We start from the raw sequence: 25,843 nt of genomic DNA on the forward strand, positions 1-25,843 counted from the left end.
CATTGGAATTCTACCAGAGATTCCAAACAGCAGAGTCCTGTTGAATTCAACAAGATGTTTCTGGCACGGAAATTCCGTTTTCTGTGTCCGCAGTAAGAATGAACCTGTTCTGTGGACTCTGCACAGAATGCAAATCAGTCTATAACACGGCGCATTCCCGTGCCGTCCTAACGCTGGCATTCTGGAAGTGTGAACATAGCCTTAACCTCTTAAGGACCCAGGACGTATGGGTACGTCCTGGGTCCCGGTCCTGCGATATAACGCGGGGTCACATGGTGACCCCGCATCATATCGCGGCGGGCCCGGCGTCATAGTGAAGCCGGGACCCGCCTCTAATAGCGCGCGGCACTGATCGCTGTGCCGCGCGCTATTAACCCTTTAGCCGTGCGGCTCAAAGCTGAGCCGCGCGGCTAATAACGAAAGTAAAATGTGCCGGTTAGCTCAGGGAGCTGTTCGGGATCGCCGCGGTATAATCGCGGCATCCCGAACAGCTGTAGCACAGGAGGAGGTCTTCTGACCTTCTCCTGTGCTGTCCGATCGCCGAATGAATGCTTCAAGCCTGAGATCCAGGCTTGAGCATTCTATCGCCGAAAACACTGATTGATCCATTCCTATGGAGATGGATCAATCAGTATAAAAGATCAGTTAATGCAATGTTATAGCCCCCCTATAGGAGCTATAATATTGCATAAGAAAAGTGTAAAAAAAATCATTAACCCTTTCAATTATCCCTTCCCCTAATAAAAGTTTGAATCACCCGGCATTTCCAAAAATAAAAAAAACATTATGTAAATAATAAAAATAAACATATGTGGTATCGCCGCGTGCGGAAATGTCCGAATTATAAAAATATACCGCTTTTTAAACCGCTCGTTAAATGGCGTATGCGCGAAAAAATTCAAAGTAAAAAATAGCGCATTTTTGATCACTTTTTATACCACAAAAAAAGTGAATAAAAAGTGATCAAAAAGTCTGATCAGAACAAAAACTAAAAACTTCAGATGACGGCGCAAAAAATGAGTCCTCAAAGCGCCCTGTACACAGAAAAATAAAAAAGATATAGGGGTCAAAAGATGACCATTTTAAATGACCGTATACATTTTCCTGCATGTATTCATGATTTTTTTCGGAAGTGATACCCTACTTGTATAGGTTTGAATTTGTATCATTTTAACCGTATGGACCTACAGAATAAAGATAAGGTATCATTTTTGACAAAAAATGTACTGCGTAAAAACAGAAGCCCCCAAAACTTACAAAATAGTTTTTTTTCATCAATTTTGTCGCACATTGATTTTTTTTCCCGTTTCACCGTAGATTTTTGGGTAAAATGACTAATGTCATTACAAAGTAGAATTAGTGACGCAAAAATTAAGCCATCATATAGAATTTTAGGTGAAAATTTTAAAGAGTTATGATTTTTTAAAGTTAAGGAGGAAAAATTGAAAATGAAAAAACTGAAAAAGCCCGGGTCCTTAAGGGGTTAAAGGTTAGGATCACATCTACGTCAGAGGCTTAGTTCAGGCTGTGCATCGCAGACTCCATGCAAATTACTGGTCAACTAAACACTGCATGCAAAATTTCTTTGTTTGGTCAAATCCATTTTTTCCTCCTCACCTTCTAAAAATCATAGCACTTTCAATTTTCAACCTACAGACCCATATGAGGGCTTGTTTTTTGCGCCAACTATTTTACATTGTAATAACATCAATCATTTCACCACAAAATCTACGGCAAAACCAGAAAAAAATATTTTGACACCTTATTTTTAATCTGTAGGACCATACGACTACAAGAATACCTAATTTATATAGGTTTTATTTTATTTTTCTACTTAAAAAAAAATAACTACATGCACCAAAATTAGTATGTTCAAAATTGTCATCTTCTGACCCCTCTAACTTTTTTTTGTGCATACAGGGCTATATGGGGGCTCATTTTTTGCACTGTGGTCTGTAGTTTTAATCTGTATTTTTGTTTTAATGGGACTTTTTGACCGCTTTATATAAATATATATATATATATATATATATATATATATATATATATATATATATATATAATATAATATAATATAATATAATATAATATAATATAATATAATATAATATAATATAATATAATATAATTTTTTTTTTTTTTTTTTTAGGGTATACAAAATGACCAAAAATACTCAATTTTGGACTTTGGAATTTTTTTACGTATATGCCATTGACTGTGCGGTTTAATTAATGTTATATTTTTATAGTTTGGACACTTTAAAGGGGTACTCCGGTGCTTACACATCTTATCCCCTATCCAAAGGATAGGGGATAAGATGCCTGATCGCGGGAGTCCTGCAGCTGGGGACGCCCGCGATCATGCATGCGCCACCCCGTTAGTAATCAGTCCCCGGAGCATGTTCGCTCCGGGTCATATTACGGTCGACCGCAGGGCCGGCGGCATGTGACGTCACGTCCCCGTGTGACATCACGCTCCGCCCCTTAATGCAAGCCTACAGGAGGGGGCGTGATAGCTATCACGCCCCCTGCCGTATGCTTGCATTGAGGGGCGGAGCGTGAAGTCACACGGGGGCAGGGCGTGACATCACACGCCGCCGACCCTGCGGTCGACCTTAATCAGACCCGGAGCGAACACGCTCCGGGGACTGATTACAAACGGGGTGCCATGTGCCTGATAGCGGGCGTCCCTAGCTGCGGGACTCCCACGATCAGGCATCTTATCCCCTATCTTTTGGATAGGGGATAAGATTTGTAAGCACCGGAGTACCCCTTTACTGCACGCAGCAATACCACATATGTTTATTAGGGAAGGGGTTAAATGACATTTATTCACTTTTTTTTTACACCATTTTTTTAGTCCCCAGAGGGGACTACTACATGCAATCTTCTGACTGCATACACTGATCAATGCTATGCCATAGCATAGCATTGATCATTGTTATTGGCACTCTGCTGCTCCAGCCTGCTGAGCAGGCATGGAGCAGCAGACCACCGATCGGATGGAGAGGAGGCAGGTAGGGACACCACGATTTCACCTTGGTGGTCCCAAACAGCCCGACAGAGCTGCCGGGGACAGTTTACTATCACTTTAGATTCGGCGATCAACTTTGATCGCCGCGTCAAAGGGGTTAATTCCGGGCATCACTGCGATCGGTGATGTCCGGCATTAGACATGGGTGGTATCCGCTGGGACCACCTGGCCTGTGACCCGGCATCATAGCAGGGCAGAGGGATCCGGGTGTACAGGAACTCCCTTGGTCCCAAAGGTGTTAAAATCAGTCTGGCACTGTAGCCATCAGGCATGCAGGGGACAGCCTGGCACAGTTAATAGCTGTTAACAATGATAATAATAATTTATTTGTAAAGCGAAAACAGATTCCGTAGCACTTTACAATTTTGGGGTACAAATAAAGACAAGTATCAGACATTATAATATTACACACACAGGAGCTAGGGCCCTGCTCGCGAGAGCTTACAGACTGAGAAATGAGGCTGTCGAATAGAATCTGCAATAGAGTAGAGGCAAGGCTAGCCTAGCAAATTACAGGTGAATCTGGGTGTGTAACATGCAGTAAACTGAAAGCTATCACTTTGGGTCATGAGATGCACAGTGATGTCCAGACTTGTGTGTGTAATACGCTTGTGTGAAACTGGCCTGAAAAAAAATGACACCTGCCAGCTGCGATTTATGTTCCAAACTGGTGACCCCATTAGGTTGAGATCATTCAGTTGATGTATCTGTACAACATGTCAAAAGTTGTTTTTAGGGCAGGGTCACATGGCAGCATATTTCACACAGCAGATGCGCCAACAGCAGTCACAGAGGGACTGCAGAACAAGCCCCAGACTCCTTGTTGCTTCTGTACTATGTGCAGACATACAGATGTTACTTCTGTTATCGTGTATACTTTTAAAGGGAACCAATCAGCATATTTTTGCATATATAACTCTTGACACCACGTTACATATGCTAAGATAGTTATCCTCACCATCCCTGGGGACGTTTTTTGCCCCCAGGGATGGTGAAGATATTAAGTTATATTAAGTTGTTCCCCATTACTCCGGCCGTAGCCCTGATTGTCAGCTTGTGTCATCGCTCTGCTCCCCAAGCAGACGGAGCAGAGCAGTGACTCGAGCAGTCAGTCAAGACAAGGGGACGGGACCACGGCCGAAGCCACGGATGCTGGTAAGTTTTAAGTCCCCGCCCAGGGGACTACTTGTGGGGGGGACTTTATAACTTCATATCATCTTCACCATCCCTGGGGGCAAAAACATTCCCCGCAGATTGCTAGAATTACTATTTATTTTGGCATATATAACGCATTATATATACTAAAATCTGCTGATTGGTTCCCTTTAAGGAATCCGCCTGCTTTAGCCTTAAAGGGAGACCCCTTAACATCTTATCCCCTATTCAAAGGATAGGGGATTAGATGTCTGATCGCGAGGGGTCCAGCCGTTGGGATCTCCGGCGCGGCACCCCAGTGATCCGGTGCACGGAGGGAACTCCGCTCTGTGCCAGATGATGGATGACTACAGTCGTCAGGCCCCCTCCATTCATGTCTATGGGAGGAGGCACGACAGCAAGCACATGAATGGAGGGGGGATGGTGTGACGTCATGAACATTGAAGCTCCAAGCTTCTGTGTTCAGAACGCTGTGGTGGATACATTTTTCAAATCTGACATCTGTCATTTTATGCATTGATAACTCTAGGATGATTTCACCTATATAATGATTGTGAGATTTTTTTTCTGTGACACATTCTACTTTATGATAAATCTTTTGTCGATACTTTAAATTATAATTTTTCTGAATTTAAAGTTCTCTGCTTGTAAGCGAAATGGTCATGCCAAACAAATGACATATTGATTCACATATACAATATGTCTACTTTATGTTGGCATGTTTTTACTTTAAGACATTAGATGGCTTAAAAGTTTAGCAGCAATTTTCAAAATTTTCACAAAATTTTTTAAAATCAATGTTATAGGCACCAGTTCAGTTTTACACCCCTCAAAGTATTCCGGAGAATATTCAGGAATAGCAACAAAGTAGAGGGAAAATATACCGTAAATCTCTATTTTCTTGGAAGATTATACAGTTTTATCCAATTTTCTCCATAACACAGCATCTATTAACACAAACATGCTAGGCAATATTTATTGCCCTAATTCTGCAGTTATTAGAAATATCCCATATGTGGCCCTAGTATGCTACTTGAGTCAACCATGGGGCTCAGACATGAAGGAGCACCTAATGGATTTTGAGGCCTTCTTTTATTCTGAATATTTTTTCCAGTACCATTTTATGTTTGCAGAGGCTTTGGGGTTGCTAAAACATGATACATCCACCAAAAGTCATCAATTTTTTTTTTGGAACAGTGGGCTGTAAAAATGCTGGTATAGCCCTTAATTTTTTATTTTCACAAGGGGTGAAAGGAGAAAAAGCCTCACAAAATGTATAACCCGATTTCTTCCGTAAAGTGCTCTGTGGGCACTGCAGGACTCGCAAGTGAAGGAATTCAATTGGGCTTTTGGAGAGTGCAATTGGCTTGAATGGTGGTCAAGTCGGGTTTAGAATGCCCCCATGTGACCCCATATTGGGAACTTCACCCCTCAAGAATGAATCAAGGGGTGTGTTGAGCATTTTGACCCAACAGGTGTCAGACAGACTTTTGGAACATTGGGCTGTGAATATAAAAAAATTATTTTTTCATTTTCACAGACCTCTGTTCCAAAAATCTGTCTGACACCTGTGGTGTCCAAATGCTTAATGCACCCCTTGTTACATTCCTTGAAGGACGTAGATTCCAAAATCTGTTCACATATGTGGGTCTTTATTTTTAACTGTTGTCAGAATCTCTGCAAGTATCTGCCATTGCAAAGCAAATGACCAATTTAGGCCACAAATGTACGTGGTGCCCGCCCACTGTTGGTGCTGCAGAGCACTTTACATCCACATATGGGGTATTTCCATACTTGGGCAAAATCGTGTTAGAGATTTTGTGGGTGTTTTTCTCCTTTTACCTCTTTTGGGGAAAAAAAAAAACATGGGGCAACACCAGAAAGTTAGTTTAAACATTTTTTTTTACATTTACATGCTGTTGTAGCCCCCAAGTTTTCCTTTCCTAAAGGAGAGAAAGCCCCACAAAATGTGTAATCTAATTTCTTCCAAGTACGGAAATACCCTAAATGAAAATGTAAACTTTGGCCTTGAAATAAGACACTGCTCAGGTGGGAGAGAGCATCATGCCCATATGAGGCTTAAAGGAGTATTCCGGCTTTATACATCTTCTCCCCTCAATGCCACTCCCTTCCATTCATGTCTATGGGAGGGGGCGTGACTGCCGTCCCCCTAGACATAGACATGAATGGAGGGGCGTGGCCAACATCCCCAGGGGGCGGTACCATGACGTCACGCCCCCATCTCTGAGACAGCGCCAGGCACAGAATGCCGGGGGCTGCACAGAGATCGCTGGGGTCCCCAGTGGCGGGACCCCTCCAATCATACATTTTATCCTCTATCCATTGGGTAGGGGAAAAGATGTATAAACCCGGAATATCCTTTTAAATTAGGGATTTGCACAGGGGTGACTGACACTTTCTTCCTTCTAAGGCTAAGTTTCTACAAGGTTTTTCTGTCCTGTGTTTTTTGGGTTGAAAAAATGAATGAAAAAAACGCCAGTGCAATTTCCTGCGTCTGGCGTTTTTTCATTTGTGTGGAAATTGCACCCTGGCAGTTTTTTTTATTTTTTTGGGTACCAAAAAAAAAAATAAAAAGATGCAGTAGTGATGGAAAAAGTATGTATTTAACGAAATTTATATTTTTAACCCCTTAACTTACGACAATGGACGTAAATGCAAGTCATGGTGATGTGGTACTTAATGCACCATGACGTACATTTAAGCGCCGTCATGATCGCGAGCACCGGAGCGGTGCTCGCGTCATGTGCGGCAGGTCCCAGCAGCCAGGGACCCGCCGCTAATGGCGGACATCTGCGATCCGCCATTAACCCCTCAGATGCCGTGATCAACATGGATCACGGCATCTGCGGTAGTCCGGTACTTTGAATGGATGATCGGATCGCCCGCAGCGCTGCCGCGGGGATCCCATCATCCAGCATGGCAGCCAAAGGTCCCCTCACCTGGCTCCGGCCATCTCCCGGGGTCTTCTGCTCTGGTCTGAGATCGAGCAGACCAGAGCAGAAGATCACCGATAACACTGATCAGTGTTGTGTCCTATACATAGCACTAAACAGTATAAGCAATCAAATGATTGCTATGAATAGTCCCCTGTGGGGACATAAAGTGTATATAAAAAAAATTAAAAAGTAAAAAAATTTGAAAAATCCCCTCCCCCAATAAAAGTAACACGTCAATTTTTCCCATATTACCCCGGTACCCACCCCCCACAGGGGCATCAGGTAGAGATGCTTAGTGTCAAAAATGGTGTTCCTGGGCCTAGGTGGTATCAAGCTGATGTTATTTAGGCTGGGGAGAGCCAATAGCAACGTTCCTCACCTACCTTGGTAACATCAGGTTGTTTCTGCTTACTACCTTGGTTGTTATCAAGCTGGGGAAAAAATAGAGGGCACCCCCCCCCCCCCCCCCCAAAAATAAAAAATACATAAAATCATGGGGTTTCCCCGTATTTTCATTCTCAGCCAGACGTTAACAGGGTGGACGAGGACCGTTGTTATTGGCCCTCCCCAGCCTAAATAATATCCGCACATTACCGCCTAGACCCAGGAGCGCCATTTTTGAATCACTATTAAGCCTGTAAAGTAAGTTAAAAAAACAAAATACAAGTAAAAAAAAATTTATGGCAAAAACTCTTCCTCACAGCCCTAGTTAACCATTTTATATGAAAATAACAAAAAATCTGGTACAGTAATTGTCTTAATCCACTGAGCTAAAGGCCGGAGTCATAGGTTTGCAACAGCTGGAGGCTCTCTGTTTGTTAAACACTGGCATAAAGGGTCAACGCACAATGTGCACAGAGCCTAACTTGCCACCCCTTCCAGCTGTCATCTTTGTGTGCCTCTAGAGCAGTGCTTCCCAACCAGGGTGCCTCCAGCTGTTGCAAAACTACAACTACCAGCTGTCCGGGCATGCTGGGAGTTGAAGTTTTGCAACAGCTGGAGGCACCCTGGTTGTGAAGCACTGGTCTAGTGACAGAGCACGAACAGAGGTGGATAAATGGACTTCTGATCGCACTTAATGGTAATCTATATGTAGTGTAGATGGCTCCCCCCCCCCCCCCCCCCCAATGAATTAACTAGTTCACTTCTTCCTTGCTGGCCCAAACATAGCTCACAACGATCTACAGAGAACAGTAGTAGCAGAATAGGAGTAGTAGCTGCAGTAGAAAAGGAGGGGGGAGTAGTAGTAAAGTTCCCTGTGCCGAGAAGACTTGTGCGTACGAGCGGCTCTCAAACTACGCTGTTAAACTAAGCTCGCGCAAACTACGCCTGCTTGCCTGCGTCTGTCTTGCACGGATGAGACTCCACACCTTGTTACTGTACACACATGACCTAATGCAGCCGGTACCGCCGATCGCTGCGAGTTTTGCCGCCAGTATGAGGCGCGTTTTGAGTGTGAAGCGCGGCATCGTGTAGCCCCGCCCCTTGTCTTTGCCCCGCCCACTCCCTGCTTGTCTCTCTGTACATTCCTATAGAGCGGTCCATGGCGCTGTGAGTGCTGAAGCGGCTGTCCTAGGTGAATGCCCACACGGGGGTCGTGTTCTGGGTACAGTATACAGGGGCGGCTCTAGGCTTCACCTTTGTGGGCATAGCTCCTTAAATCCGTATACCGGGGTGCCCGCTGATGTACGGGGATCTCCGGTACTACGGGTATTGTTGCTGTGGAGACTGTAAACACTTCATAGGGTTACATGGGAGGGGCGGGGCCTGTGACAACGGAGAATAGTTTGTGGATTTCTCCTTGTAAACTCTTATTATATGTACTTGTAATGTCTGGTGGATAGCTATGGGGTGTATACTTGGAATGTCTGGTGTATAGCTATGGGGTGTATACTTGTAATGTCTGGTGTATAGCTATTGGGTGTATACTTGTAATGTCTGGTGTATAGCTATGGGGTGTATACTTGTAATGTCTGGTGTATAGCTATGGTGTATACTTGTAATGTCTGGTGTATAGCTATGGGGTGTATACTTGTAATGTCTGGTGTATAGCTATGGTGTATACTTGTAATGTCTGGTGGATAGCTATGGTGTATACTTGTAATGTCTGGTGTATAGCTATGGGGTGTATACTTGTAATGTCTGGTGTATAGCTATGGGGTGTATACTTGTAATGTCTGGTGGATAGCTATGGTGTATACTTGTAATGTCTGGTGTATAGCTATGGGGTGTATACTTGTAATGTCTGGTGTATAGCTATGGGGTGTATACTTGTAATGTCTGGTGTATAGCTATGGGGTGTATACTTGTAATGTCTGGTGTATAGCTATGGTGTATACTTGTAATGTCTGGTGTATATGGTGTATACTTGTAATGTCTGGTGGATAGCTATGGTGTATACTTGTAATGTCTGGTGGATAGCTATGGTGTATACTTGTAATGTCTGGTGGATAGCTATGGTGTATACTTGTAATGTCTGGTGGATAGCTATGGTGTATACTTGTAATGTCTGGTGGATAGCTATGGTGTATACTTGTAATGTCTGGTGGATAGCTATGGGGTGTATACTTGTAATGTCTGGTGGATAGCTATGGGGTGTATACTTGTAATGTCTGGTGGATAGCTATGGGGTGTATACTTGTAATGTCTGGTGGATAGCTATGGGGTGTATACTTGTAATGTCTGGTGGATAGCTATGGGGTGTATACTTGTAATGTCTGGTGGATAGCTATGGGGTGTATACTTGTAATGTCTGGTGGATAGCTATGGGGTGTATACTTGTAATGTCTGGTGGATAGCTATGGGGTGTATACTTGTAACGTCTGGTGGATAGCTATGGGGTGTATACATGTAACGTCTGGTGGATAGCTATGGGGTGTATACTTGTAACGTCTGGTGGATAGCTATGGGGTGTATACTTGTAACGTCTGGTGGATAGCTATGGGGTGTATACTTGTAACGTCTGGTGGATAGCTATGGGGTGTATACATGTAACGTCTGGTGGATAGCTATGGGGTGTATACTTGTAATGTCTGGTGGATAGCTATGGGGTGTATACTTGTAATGTCTGGTGGATAGCTATGGGGTGTATACTTGTAATGTCTGGTGGATAGCTATGGGGTGTATACTTGTAACGTCTGGTGGATAGCTATGGGGTGTATACTTGTAACGTCTGGTGGATAGCTATGGGGTGTATACATGTAACGTCTGGTGGATAGCTATGGGGTGTATACATGTAACGTCTGGTGGATAGCTATGGGGTGTATACATGTAACGTCTGGTGGATAGCTATGGGGTGTATACTTGTAACGTCTGGTGGATAGCTATGGGGTGTATACTTGTAACGTCTGGTGGATAGCTATGGGGTGTATACTTGTAACGTCTGGTGGATAGCTATGGGGTGTATACTTGTAACGTCTGGTGGATAGCTATGGGGTGTATACATGTAACGTCTGGTGGATAGCTATGGGGTGTATACATGTAACGTCTGGTGGATAGCTATGGGGTGTATACATGTAACGTCTGGTGGATAGCTATGGGGTGTATACTTGTAACGTCTGGTGGATAGCTATGGGGTGTATACTTGTAACGTCTGGTGGATAGCTATGGGGTGTATACTTGTAACGTCTGGTGGATAGCTATGGGGTGTATACATGTAATGTCTGGTGGATAGCTATGGGGTGTATACATGTAATGTCTGGTGGATAGCTATGGGGTGTATACTTGTAATGTCTGGTGGATAGCTATGGGGTGTATACTTGTAATGTCTGGTGGATAGCTATGGGGTGTATACTTGTAATGTCTGGTGGATAGCTATGGGGTGTATACTTGTAATGTCTGGTGGATAGCTATGGGGTGTATACTTGTAATGTCTGGTGGATAGCTATGGGGTGTATACTTGTAATGTCTGGTGGATAGCTATGGGGTGTATACTTGTAATGTCTGGTGGATAGCTATGGGGTGTATACTTGTAATGTCTGGTGGATAGCTATGGGGTGTATACTTGTAATGTCTGGTGGATAGCTATGGGGTGTATACTTGTAATGTCTGGTGGATAGCTATGGGGTGTATACTTGTAACGTCTGGTGGATAGCTATGGGGTGTATACTTGTAACGTCTGGTGGATAGCTATGGGGTGTATACTTGTAACGTCTGGTGGATAGCTATGGGGTGTATACTTGTAACGTCTGGTGGATAGCTATGGGGTGTATACATGTAACGTCTGGTGGATAGCTATGGGGTGTATACATGTAACGTCTGGTGGATAGCTATGGGGTGTATACATGTAACGTCTGGTGGATAGCTATGGGGTGTATACATGTAACGTCTGGTGGATAGCTATGGGGTGTATACTTGTAACGTCTGGTGGATAGCTATGGGGTGTATACTTGTAACGTCTGGTGGATAGCTATGGGGTGTATACTTGTAACGTCTGGTGGATAGCTATGGGGTGTATACTTGTAACGTCTGGTGGATAGCTATGGGGTGTATACTTGTAACGTCTGGTGGATAGCTATGGGGTGTATACTTGTAACGTCTGGTGGATAGCTATGGGGTGTATACATGTAATGTCTGGTGGATAGCTATGGGGTGTATACATGTAATGTCTGGTGGATAGCTATGGGGTGTATACATGTAATGTCTGGTGGATAGCTATGGGGTGTATACATGTAATGTCTGGGGGATAGCTATGGGGTGTATACATGTAATGTCTGGGGGATAGCTATGGGGTGTATACATGTAACGTCTGGGGGATAGCTATGGGGTGTATACTTGTAACGTCTGGGGGATAGCTATGGGGTGTATACTTGTAACGTCTGGGGGATAGCTATGGGGTGTATACTTGTAACGTCTGGGGGATAGCTATGGGGTGTATACTTGTAACGTCTGGGGGATAGCTATGGGGTGTATACTTGTAACGTCTGGGGGATAGCTATGGGGTGTATACTTGTAACGTCTGGGGGATAGCTATGGGGTGTATACTTGTAACGTCTGGGGGATAGCTATGGGGTGTACGGTCTGTACTGGGTGTTTGATACTGTTGGGAATGATGTGCACTGGATGGTGGTATCTCTGATCACAGGCATTTTGTTCAGGTGCCGCTATGCAGAGATTAGTATTCGTCTTAGGAATAATATGGCACTCGTCGATGAAAGTGTTTTAACCTCTACCTGACCTATAGTTAACATTTGCATAGGTAAAAAAAAAAAAAAAAAAAAAAAGTCCATCAAGTTGAAGCTAAAACCCTACTTCAGAGGAAGGCAAAAAACCCTATAAGGTTGATGCTAATTGACCCTTGACAGGAAAATCCCTTCCCAACTTCAATATGGCAATTAGAATAGATCCCCATAAATCTAGGATCCATAACCTGTAATATTTTTCTAGGAAACATCAAGGCCACCCTTGAACGTGTATATTTAGACCTCACAACATCACATGGCAGAGAGTTCCATAGTCTCACTGCTTTTACAGTAAAGTATCCCCATCTGTGATGATTGTGAAATCTTTCCTTTCAACAGAGGATGTCTCTTTGTAATGGTGATAGGTCTAGGTATAGAAAGATCACTATAAGATCATCCACAGCTTTTCTCAGTTCCAATCTATAGCTGACCTCTTCTTAAATGTTGATCAGAGCATTTTGACAGGACCGATCCATCATAAACCTAATGGTGCGTTAAAAGATTTCCATTAAAGGAGATATATCATGCAGAAAAACTTATCCCCTAACCAAAGGATAGGGGAGAAGTTTCTAGATGGGGGGGGTCCAACCATAGGCACCCCCCTGTGATCTCCTGTACGAGACCCCATCTCTCCCTGGGAACGGGGCGTGTGGACATCACTGATTGACATTAACCTTTTAGACATTCTGATCAAAGTTGATCATGGCATCTAAAATGCTGAGAATTAACTGCTGGTAGCTCAGTGGAGCTAATCGAGCAATCCAATTGGATTGGTGCTCCCATGCTCCAGGAAGCAATGACAGCCTGGAGCAATGTAGCACTGAAAGCACTGATCATTGCTGTTCTATGGAGCAACATTGTGCAGTGTTTTAAATCACCACTTTCATATATATATATATGTGTGTATGTGTATATATATATATATATATATATATATATATATATATATATTTATTACATGCAATCATTAGATTCATACACTGTTGATTGCTATTCCATAACATAGCGTTGATCAGTGCTCTGCTGTTTCAGCCTGCTGAAGCTCCCTGGAGCAGCAGGGGACCGATTGGATGGCAAGGAGGCAGGTAAGGGTCTCTCAGCTGATCGGGAAATCGCTATTTCTCAGTGATGATCCCGATGAGCTCTGCTGAGCTGCCGGCATTGCATTATCAGCATTTTAAATGCCGTGATCAACTTTGATTGTGGCGTGTAAAGGGTTAATGCCAGGCATTGGCCCAATCCAGCATTAGCCGCGGGTCCTGGCTGCTGATAGCAGCCGGGAGAGAGAGAGTATATGTATGAAGCGAGCTTAGCTGCTGAGCTCGCTTCATAGGCCTGCTGCACGGCCGCGCCGTATTTATATGTGATTTAGCCGCGTGCGTTAATTAAACCACAGTCGCATAAAGTTAAAAATACCAAAATCCAGAATTGCATATTTTTGGTCACTTCATAAACCATAAAAAAATTTATATAAAACTATCAAAAAGACCCATCGAAACAAAATGGTATCGGTTAACAACTACTGATCATGGCTCAAAAAAATGGGCCCTGATACATATATTTATTTAAAAATAAAATAGTTATGAGGTTAGAAGAGGACCTTTTTAAGTATTCTCATTTTGTACAAAAAGTTCTAATTTTTTTAAAAGTAGTAGGATAAAACCTATATAAATTGGGGATCGTTGTAATCGTATGGATGGACCTACAGAATAAAGATAACATGTCATGCATGTTTACTGAAAAGTGCACCGCATAGAAACGGATGCCCCCAAAAATTGCCAAATTGCTTATAATTCCCCCCATTTCTTCCCATTTTGCCATACATGTTATGATAAAATGAGCAATGTACAATTAATGGTGCACAAATAAAGCCCTCATGTGGGTCTGTGGGTGGAAAATGTAAAGCGTTATGGCTATTATTATTCAGAGAGCACTGTGGTCAGACAAAAAAAGAACAACTCAACTTCCTCTGTAGTATACAGCAGCTGATAAGTTCTGGAAGGGTTAAGAATTTTTAATAGAAGTAATTAACAAATCTGTTATAATTTTCTGTAGCCATTTAATCTGAAAAAAATTGTTGTCCACCAGAGTACTCCTAACCCCTTTATGACACAGGACGTAAATGTACGTCCTGGTACTTAACGCGCCAAGACGTACATTTACGTCCTGTATGTGACTGGAACATCGGAGCAGTGCTCACATCATGCCCGGCAGGTCCCAGCTGCTATCAGCAACCAGGGACCTGCCGGTACTGGTGGATCTCAGCGATCGCGCTTATGTTCACCATTAACGCCTCAGATGCCATGATCAATACAGCTCACAGCATCTGCAGCAATGCTGCAGTTTGAATGGATGATCGGATGGTGGAGGTCCCCTTATCTGCTCCGGACGTCATCCTGTGGTCTTCTACTCTGGTCTGACATCGAGCAGACCAGAGAAGATTGCTGATAATACTGATCATTGCTATACCTATGAATAGCACTGTTCACTATCTGGAATCCATTGATGTTATAAATAGTCCCCTATGGGGACATAAAAATTGTGGGGGAAAAAAAAGTTTTAAAAAAGTGAAGCCCTTCCCCCCCAATAAAAATTTAAGTGGTCCCTTTCTCGGTCGTCTCCATTGGGGGACACGGAGACCGTGGGAATATCTTGCTGACCTTGCATACAAAAAAAGTCGTCCCCTCCTGGAAGGATATACCCCGCCTACTGACTCTGAGCTAATCAGTTTAACTTAGTGTCAGTAGGAGGCAGACAGAGGTCTGGAGTTCTCCAAACCTGGTCGTCTTTCTTATTTTTTTAGCTAGGGCCTGTTTAGATTTTTTTTCTCCTTTTTATTTCTTGTTTTTAGGTGGGGGGTTAAGGAGCATGGGGCTACCTGTTCCCCCATATGCGGCAAAGGGGCACGGGGCATAGAGTATGCACCGTTAACCCCTTCCCGCCAACAGCCAGCGCTTGGTGTTGCATCTTGGGTCCGAGAGTCCCCCTAACTTCCCTGCTCGTCCCGCTGTCTCAGCCTGATATGACGCAGGTGACCATAGCTGGCCGAAGACATCCTAGGTGAGTATGTATGGGTTAAGATGAGTATGTTCCCTCCTTCCCCTTCTTTCCTTTACCTTTTTCTCCCTGTCTTTTCCCAGGCCCCTCTCCTTAGGACCCCAAGTGGGTTTCCCTATATTTTATTATGTTCTGGGACATGTGGCTGCTGGGACTCTCGGCCTCCGGGATTGTAGGGGTTACTGGGGCAGCTCTATCCCCTATTCCTCCTCCCGGTGCTGCTTACTTTTCTGGCGCATCTCATTTGGGCGTCAGTGTTACAGGCAGCTTGGTCCTCCTACGTAAGTGTTCTGCGAGCCAACCGTCCCTTTTACTTTCACTTTCACCTCTGTTCGTGTGCGGTGCCGGCGGGGGCATTAATTGAGGCTGCGGCCTGTTCCGGGAATTAGCTCCGCCCGCTCCACGGGCGCGCTGGCGGCGCTCCCCGCCCTCCTTCTCCCGAAGGAGTCACCTTTTGGGGTCCTCCTCCTCTCCCTCCAATGGGGCACTGTCTAGGTCCCTGAGTCACCTGACCAGTGCAGCTGGCACCTCCCTCTTCTCTTTTTCCAGTTCAGCCTTCAGGTTTTCCTCGGTTCCGTCCACAGGACACAGTACAGCTGCTTCTTCAGCACCAGCCACGGGACACAGGATCTGGGAGAGATTGCTCCATTTTCTTGGCTGTCTATTCTTACTAGATCCTATGTCCGACCCTAGACTGAATTTGATTCCTTACTGTACGTGGCTTGGAAGCATCCGGACAAACTTTTCCAGGGAACCAAGAAGATTTAGGCTCAATTTCCCTTTCCTCCGTATCTGGCTTCCAAGTGGACAGCGCCAACTGCAGTAGATCCTCCAGTTTCTGCAGACGCAGCATCCTTTAACCCCTTAACGGCGCAGGACATAAATGTACGTCCTGGCCAGCTGGTACTTAACGCACCAGGACGTACATTTACGTCCTGTACATAACCGCGGGCATCGGAGCGATGCTCGTGTCATGTGCAACAGGTCCCAGCTGCCGATAGCAGCCAGGAACCCACCTTGATGGCCGACATCCGCGAACGTGAGGATGTCCGCCATTAACCCCTCAGATGCCGTGATCAATACAAATCACGGCATCTACGGCAGTGCGGTCACTAAAATGGATGATCGTATCGCCCGCAGCGCTGCCGCAGCGATCCAATTATCCAAAACGGCAGACGGAGGTCCCCTCACCTGCCTCTGCTGCCTTCCACGGGTCTTCTGCTCTGGTCTGAGATCGAGCAGAAGATGACCGATAACACTGATCAGTGCTATGCCCTATGCATAGATTTGAACAGTATTAGCAATCAAATGATTGCTATAAATAGTCCCCTATGGGGACTATTAAAGTGTAAAAAAAAAAAAAAAAAAAATTAGAAAAATCCCCTCCCCCAATAAAAATGTTAATAGTCCGTTTTCCCCATTTTACCCCCAAAAAGTGTAAAAAAAATTAAACAAAAGTTTTTAATAAACAAACATATTTGGTATCGCCACGTGCGTGAATATCCGAACTATTAATTATAATGTTAATTATCCAATTCGGTGAACGACGTTAACGTAAAAAAAAAAAAAGTACAAAATTGATGCGTTTTTTTTTTTTATAATATTCCAAATAAAATTGATAACACATTTATTAAAATCTTTTATATATGCAAATGTGGTATATAAAAAAAAAATTACAGATCACATTGCAAAAAATGAGCCCTCATACTGCCGCTTATACGGAAAAATGAGAAAGTTATAGGTCAGCAAAATAGAGGGATTTTAAATGCACTAATTTGGTTAAAAAGTTTGCAATTAATCATGGGTATTATTTTAATCGTATTGACCCACAGAATAAAGAAAACAGGTCTATTTTACCGTAAAGTGTACAACATGAAAACAAAACCTTCCAAAATTAGCAAAATTGCTGTTTTCTTATCAGTTTCCCCACACAAATAGTAGAATTTTTTTGGTTGCGCATTACATTTTATGGCAAAGTGAGTGATTTCATTACAAATGGACAACTGGTCGCGCAAAAAAAGCCCTCCTACTAGTCTGTGGATGAAAATATGAGTTATGATTTTTAGAAGGCAAGGAGGAAAAAACGAAAACATAAAAATAAAATTGTCTGAGTCCTTAACCCCTTCATGACCCAGCCCATTTTCACCTTCATGACCTGGGCATTTTTTGAAAATCTGACCACTGTCACTTTAAACATTAATAACTTTGGAATGCTTTTACTTATCATTCTGATTCCGAGATTGTTTTTTCGTGACATATTCTACTTTATTTTATCGGTAAAATTTCACTGATATTTGTATCCTTTCTTGGTAAAAAATCTAAAAATTTCATGAAAATTTTGAAAATTTAGCATTTTTCTAACTTTGAAAGTCTCTGCTTGAAAGGAAAATGGATATTCCAAATAAATTACATATTGATTCACATATACAATATGTCTACTTTGTGTTTGCATTAAAAAATTGACAAGTTTTTTACTTTTGGAAGACATCAGAGGGCTTCAAAGTTCCGCAGCAATTTTCAAATTTTTCTCAAGATTTTCAAAATCGTAATTTTTCAGGGCCCAGTTCAGGTTGGAAGTGGATTTTAAGGATCTTCATATTAGAAATACCCCATAAATGACCCCATTATAAAAACTGCACCCCCCAAAGTATTCAAAATGACATTCAGTAAGTGTTTTAACCCTTTAGGTGTTTCACAGGAATAGCAGCAAAGTGAAGGAGAAAATTCTAAATCTTCATTTTTTACACTCGCATTTTCTTGTAGACCCAATTTTTTAATTTTTACAAGGGGTAAAGGAGATAAATCACCCTAAAATTTGTAACCCAATTTCTCTCGAGTAAGGAAATACCTCATATGCGTATGTAAAATGTTCGGTGGGCGCAGTAGAGGGCTCAGAAGGGAAGGAGCGACAATGGGATTTTGGAGAGTGAGTTTTTCTGAAAGGGTTTTTGGGGGGCATGTCCCATTTAGGAAGCCCCTATGGTGCCAGAACAGTGGACCCCCCCACATGTGACCCCATTTTGGAAACTATACCCCTCATGGAATGTAATAAGGGGTGCAGTGAGTATTTACACCCCACTGGCGTTTGACATTTGAAACGGTGGACTGTGCAAATCAAAAATTTTATTTTTCATTTTCACAGACCACTGTTCCAAAAATCTGTCATACACCAGTGGGGTGTAAATGCTCACTGCACCCCTTATTACATTCCGTGAGGGGTGTAGTTTCCAAAATGGGGTCACATATGGATATTTATTGTTTTGCGTTTGTCAGAACTGCTGTAACAATCAGCCACCCCTGTGCAAATCGCCTCAAATGTACATGGGGCACTCTCCCTTCTGGGCCTTGTTGTGCGCCCTCAGAGCACTTTGCACCCACATATGGGGTATCGCCGTACTCAGGAGAAATTGCGTTACAAATTTAGAGGGTCTTTTTTCCCTTTTACCTCTTGTGAAAATGAAAAGTATAGGGCAACACCAGCATGTCAGTGTAAAAAAATTATTTTTTTACACTAACATGCTGGTGTAGACCCCAACTTCACCTTTTCATAAGGGGTTAAAGAAGAAAAAGCCCCCCAAAATTTGTAAGGCAATTTCTCCCGAGTACGGCGATACCCCATATGTGTCCCAAAACTGTTGCCCTGAAATACGACAGGACTCCAAAGTGAGAGAGCGCCATGCGTATTTGAGGCCTGAATTAGGGATTTGCATAGGGGTGGACATAGGGGTATTCTACGCCAGTGATTCCCAAACAGGGTGCCTCCAGCTGTTGCAAAACTCCCAGCATGCCTGGACAGTCAATGGCTGTCCGGCAATACTGGGAGTTATTATTTTGCAACAGCTGGAGGCTCCGTTTTGGAAACAGTAGCGTACCAGACGTTTTTCATTTTTTGGGGGGAGGGGGGCTGTGTAGGGGTATGTGTATATGTAGTGTTTTTTACTTTTTATTTTAGGTTAGTGTCAGTGTAGTGTTTTTAGGGTACAGTCACATGGGCAGAGGTTCACAGCAAGTTTGCCGCTGGAAGTTTGAGCTGCAGCGCAAAATTTGCGCCATCTCAAACTTCCAGCACTCACTGTAAACCTCCGCCCATGTGAGTGTACCCTGTACATTCACATTGGGGGGAGGGGGCAAACATCCAGCTGTTGCAAACTCCGAGCATGCCCTTTGGCTGTCCGTGCATGCTGGGAGTTGTAGTTTTGCAACAGCTGGAGGAACACTGGTTTGGAAACACTAAGTTAAGTAATAAACTTTCAAGTGTTGCAACCAAACTTAGTGTTTCCAAACCAGTGTGCCTCCAGCTGTTGCAAAACTACAACTCCCAGCATGCATGGTCTGTCAGTGCATGCTGGGAGTTATAGTTTTGCAACAATTGCAACAGCTGGAGGCACTGAGGTAGGAAACGGACAATGTTTCCCAACTAGTGTGCCTCCAGATGTTGCAAAACTACAACTCCCAGCATGCCCAGACTGCCAAGGCATGCTGGAAGCTGTAGTTCGGCAATATCTGAAGGATCAGATGTTGCCGAACTACAACTTCCAGCATGCTTGGGCAGTCTGGGCATGCTGGGAGTTGTAGTTTTGCAACATCTGGAGGTCCACAGTTTGGAGACCACTGTATAATGGTCTCCAATCTGTGCTCTTCCAGATGTTAGAGAACTACAACTCCCAGCATGCCTGGACAGACTGAGCATGCTGAGATTTGTAGTTTTGCAACATCTGGAAGAGCACAGATTGGAGACCATTATGCAGTGGTCTCCAAACTGTGGACCTCCAGATGTTGCAAAACTACAACTCCCAGCATGCCCAGAAAGCCAAAGGCTGTCTGGGCATGCTGGGAGTTGCAGTTTTGAAACTCTCAGCGGCAGCAGTGAGATCGCTTTACGGCGATCTCACTGCTGCCAATGAAGATGCTGCACTGCTGCCGGAAACTCACCTCCGGGACGCAGCGCCGCCGGGACCGCCTGGAGGACGTCGGGACCGCACGGAGGACGCCGGGACCGCTCGGGACACCGCTCCGACGGGTAAGTGACGCCAGGGGACGGGTCAGGGACACTTAGCAGAGCGGTGTGTGTCCCGATCCCCGTGATCGGAACTCACACACCGCGCTGCTAAGTATTTTCATAGCGAAACGCTGCTATCAGCTAGTCAGATTTGACCAGCTGATAGCAGCGATCGCTGGGGGGGGTGGGGGACGAAACCCCCCGTGGTCGCACGGTAAGATGGCTGGCTATCAGTGATAGCCACCATCTTTCCGGGCGCTGCGGGCTGCCGCGAGTAGCGGCAGTAATGTCCATGACGTACCTGTATGTCATGGGTCGGGAACACCTTGCCACCCATGACGTACAGGTATGTCATAGGTCGGGAAGGGGTTAAAGGGGTACTCCCGTGGAAATTTTTTTTTTAAATCAACTGGTGCCAGAAAGTTAAACAAATTTGTAAATCACTTCTATTAAAAAAAAAAAAAATCTTAATCCTTACAGTACTTTTTAGGGTCTGTATACTAAAGAGAAATCCAAAAAAGCAATGCATTTCCTCTGATGCCATGACCACAGTGCTCTCTGCTGACCTCTGCTGTCCATTTTAAGAATTGTCCAGTGCAGCATATGTTTGCTATGGGGATTTTCTCCTGTTCTGGACAGTTCCTGAAATGGACAACAGAGAGCACTGTGGTCATGACATCAGAGGAAATGCATTTCTTTTTGCATTTCTCTTTAGTATATAGCCCCTAGAAAGTACTGGAAGAATTAAGATTTTTTTTAATAGAAGTGATTAAAAAATCTGTTTAACTTTCTGGCACCAGTTAGTAAAAAAAAAAAAAAAAAAAAGTTTTCCATGGGAGTACCCCTGCCTGAGTCCTCAAGGGGTTAAGGATCTGGCGGATAAGAAGATCGAGAACTTGGTGAAACTTGCCTTTGAATCGGATGGTTTGTCCTTGCTACCCACCTTCGCTTCCACTTGGGTGTCAAAGGGAGTTCCGGTTTGGGCTTCTCAGCTACGGCAGGGCATCCTGTTAGGTGCCCCTGGGGAGGACTTGGCAGACCTCGCTAGTCAACTCTCTCAGGCCGGGGACTTCCTGTGTTCGGCAGCTTTGGAGTCAACCTAATGCATGGTCTTTGCCTAGGGTAACTTGCTTGCGATTCGTTGCTCCATGTTGCCGAAAGCGTGGGATGCAGATGTTTCTTCGAAGAAATCTCTTTACAGAGTTGCCTTTCGCCGGTACTCGGCTCTTTGGGAAATGCCTAGATGAAATCCAGATACTGGAGGTAAAAGTTCTCTGCTTGTTTGTGATTCCAGAGGGTCCATCGCAAGGGTCTTCTGGCTTCCAAGGCGGCAATCTCTCGGTGGATCCATTCCGCCATCTCGGAATCGTACCGGCATAAAGGGAAGGTCCCACCTTTTCGGGTCACTGCTCATTCCACTCGTTCTGTTGGGGCTTCTTGGGCGCTACGCCATAGGGCTTTGGCCTTACAAGTCTGCAAGGTGGCCACCTGGTCGTCTTTGCATACTTTCACCCAGTGCACACTTTTGTATCCGTGGACGCCGGTTTGGGTCGCAAGGTCTTGCAGGCAGCAGTGGCTCTATCTTCCGCCTGATTCTGTTTTTGGGTATTTTTCCCTCCCTGGGGACCGCTTTGGTAGGTCCCATGGTTTCTGTGTCCCCAATGGAGACCGAGAAAAATAGATTTTTTTTTATATGCTTACCATAAAATCTTTCTTGGGGGATCCATTGGGGATCACAGCACCCACTTGTTTGTGGCTATGGTTTGGGCCTGAACTGATTAGCTGAGTCAGTAGGCGGGGTATATCCTGCCGGGAGGGTCCGACTTCTCTTTGTATGCCTAGTGTCAGCCTCCTATTGGCAGCAAGATATACCCACAGTCTCTGTGTCCCCTCAATGGATCCTACAAGAGATTTTACGGTAAGCATAAAAAAGTTTAAAAAAAAAAAGCTTAATAATAATAAAAAATAAATAAATATATATATAATATATATATATAAGCATATTTGGCAAAATATTATTTTATTTATCCCGTACGGTGAGCGGTGTAATTGTAAAAAAAAAAGTATAGAACATATACGCAAACGTGGTACCGATAAAACCTACAGATCATGACACAAAAATGAGCACTCATACAGACCCATATACGGAAAAATGAAAAAGTTATAGGGATTTTAAACATATTAATTTTATTAAAGTTTGAGACTTTTTTAAGCGGTAGAATAATAGAAAAGCATGTTATCATGGGTATCAAATTTTAATCGTATTGTCCTGCAGAATAAAGAAAACATGTAATTTTTACCGTAAAGTGTGCGGCGTGAAAATAAAACCTTTCAGAATTTGCTAAACTGTGGTTCTCTTTTCAACTTCTCCACACACACATTTTTTTTTGGTTGTGCCATGCATTTTATGGTTAAATGAGAATTGTCATTGTAGAGGACAATTGGTTGACAGTTCCTTTAAAAGGACAGAGGTCGCAGTAGGGAGCACAGTGTCTGACTGAAAACACTACATGACTTCCAGGACATACAGATGAGTACTTGAAGCCTTTATATTACTGAAGCAGAAGTAGTTTGCCAATCTCTTTTAAGGAGTACTCCAGGATATGAAACTTATTCCCTATCCTAGGAGATAAGTTTCAGATCACAGGGGGTCTGACCGCTGCCCCCCCCCCCCCCCCCCCCGCAATCTCTCCTACAGGACCGTTGGCTCTTTGCCGAAATAGCGCTACATGACCACCACATGACTCGGCGCCCGACATGCCCCCCTCAATACATCGCAGAGCCGGAGATTGGTGAATGCAGTGCTCCGGCTCTCCCATAGAGATGTATTAAGGGGGCATATCAGCCGCCGCATTATGCCCCTGACTGCCGGGGCCCCATAGGGGAGATAGCAGGAGGGGGGGGGGGGCACAGCTGGACCTCCCGCAATCTGAACCTCATCCCTGTCCTTAGAGAATTGTGCATGGAAGCGTTTTGGCAGGGTCTTAATGTATGACGTGAGTTTCTGTTTTATTATTAAAGTTTAGCTTTTGGAGGATTCTGTTTTTTATTATACATTTTGTTTAGACCACAGACATGCATTTTTTTTATGTATATTTATAACTATTTAGATATCATACATGCATTGTGTTGTTTACGTTACTGATATCGATAGGTAAGTGTCCTAGTTAACACTCCCAATTGGAAAGGGTATATTAATTCATTCCGGTAGTGTCCTTGACATGAAACTTGTCGGGAACGTGGAATTGTTGACACGGTGATGTAGTGTTGGGAGGATTTCTTTTAATGTAGATCCAATTAAGCATTGTTTTTAGCTGGCTCACAAGTTTCCTTCTTCCTTGGCAGGATGTTTGCTCTGTATGTATTAAGAATTGGAGTTTTTTTAGGGTGTGTCAATTTTTTTAATTTATTTATTTATTTTAAATAGTTACACCCCTGAAATTTTTCTAGAAAATGAAGTATTTCTCACAGAAAAGGATTGTAGTAACACATGTTTTGCTATACATATGTTTATTCCCTATGTTTTTATTGGAACTAAACAAAAAAGGGAGGAAAAAAGCAAATTGGACATAATGTTACACCAAACTCCAAAAATGGGCTGGACAAAATTATTGGCAACCTTTCAAAATTGTCAATACATAAGTCAAAAAGCACAGAGAAATGGATGGCAACAAAGCGCTGGAGAGTTCTGAAGTGGCAGCAATGAGTCCAGATCTAAATCCCATTGATCACCTGTGGAGAGATCTTAAAATTGCTGTTGGGAAAAGGCGCCTTCCAATAAGAGACCTGGAGCAGTTTGCAAAGGAAGAGTGGTCCAACATTCCGGCTGAGAGGTGTAAGAAGCTCATTGATATTAAGTTAAGGGTGCCAATAATTTTGTCCAGCCCATTTTTGGAGTTTGGTGGGACATTATGCCCAATTTGCTTTTTTTTCCCCTCCCTTTTTGGGTTTAGTTCCAATACACACAAAGGGAATAAACATGTGTATAGCAAAACATGTGTTACTGCAATCCTTTTCTATGAGAAATACTTCATTTTCTAGAAAAATTTCAGGGGTGCCAACGGCCATAAATACTGTAACGGTTTTCTTTTATTTTTAACACAGGGTTGTCTTTTATCTGCTGAGCACTTAAAGAAATTATGGCGACTGGAGGAGGTCCACCTGAAGAAACCATTACTGATCAAGATCTACCCAATTGGAGTCATGAATCCCTGGAAGATAGGCTGAATAATATGGTAATTTGTTATATGTTTAGTTGTGTATACTAGTGATATGCAGTTTGTTTAACCTGTTGGGGACGGAGGGCGCACTTATACTCCCTCGTCCCGCTCGCCTTCTATGACGCATGTATGCAATAAGAAGATTGCATGTAATAGTCCCCTGTGGGGACAAAACAATGGTTAATAAATGTGATTTAACTCCTTTCCTAATAAAAGTTGAAATCACCCCATTTTCCAATAATAAAATAAAAATTGTAAACAAAAATAAACATCAAATTTGTGATATCGCTGCGTTCGAAAATGTCCGAACTATAAAAAAAAAAAAAAAAAATGTTTATTAAACCGCACGGTCAATGGTGTACACGTAAAAAAAAAAATTCCAATGTCCAAAATTTCGTATTTTTGTTCACTTTCCATACCCTAAAAATATTTATGAAAAGCGATCATAAAAAGTCCCATAAAAAAAAAAGGGTACCGATAAATTCAGACCACGGCGCAAAAAATGAGCCCTCATATAGCCCAGTATACTCAATAGTGGTGGTGCTAGTAAGTACAAATAGTGCAGACTAAAATATAGCTTTGCATAAGACAAAAGAGGATATTCTGGATTCACCGTAGTATTATGAGCTGACCAACGGAGGCAGAGGCAACCAGTCAGCGGGGCCCGCCTCCACAGCGCAAATTACTGGACTAAACAATAGACTTTTGAAAGCCCATATCTCCGTAACTGGTGGACCAAATTTAGTAAATGACCCCTCTGTGCACTCCTGGTCACCCACTCTATAAACCCAGTGTTCTGGATTTAGGGTGGGTGATCGGACTGACAGTTTTCCTTTTAAAGGTCTTTTATACCACCATTTAAACTCTCTTGTTTTTGTTCTTAGATCACCTCTTACAGCCCTTTTTATGTGGCAACTATACATGCCAGTAGGGTAAAAAAGCTGCAGGCAGCAGGGATGTGGAATTCCTATCGCCCGACGCCTGGGACATGCAGTTCCAGGTACCGGGCAGGTGAATTTTTCTGTCCCTTAGCCCTGTTTCGGCAAGCAGGGCGGTGCGGCACTCAGCAGTCTGTATGGAGCGGGCTCCCGACTCCTGTCCGCTCCATACTCTGCAGCCCCCGGCTGTTCTCAGTAGCTGGGGGCCGCCGCTAATAGCCAGAAGGCGGCCAAAGCTGACAGCAGCGTCTTAAGGGATCTGTGAATGCTCCCTAGTGGGCTAGTGGGGTGGATCCGGAGGGCT

At 43.6% G+C, this 25,843-nt stretch overlaps 1 protein-coding gene across 12 annotated transcripts in view; it reads left to right on the forward strand.

Annotated features, from left to right (window-relative positions):
* The window catches only part of PCM1 (pericentriolar material 1), a 175,261-nt gene that overhangs the window by 7,740 nt on the left and 141,678 nt on the right, over window positions 1–25,843 (forward strand). For 11 of the 12 annotated variants that reach the window (XM_056559117.1, XM_056559133.1, XM_056559153.1 and 8 more), the window contains exon 2: window positions 24,486–24,616. In XM_056559117.1, the coding sequence (XP_056415092.1) occupies window positions 24,521–24,616 (96 nt within the window). In that variant the 5' untranslated portion in view covers window positions 24,486–24,520. Of the gene's footprint in view, window positions 1–8,595; window positions 8,722–24,485; window positions 24,617–25,843 lie in introns of those variants that run through there. The other variant, XM_056559125.1, reaches the window with a different exon arrangement.

Source organism: Hyla sarda, chromosome 1 (assembly GCF_029499605.1).
Source record: "Hyla sarda isolate aHylSar1 chromosome 1, aHylSar1.hap1, whole genome shotgun sequence".
NCBI lineage: Eukaryota > Metazoa > Chordata > Amphibia > Anura > Hylidae > Hyla > Hyla sarda.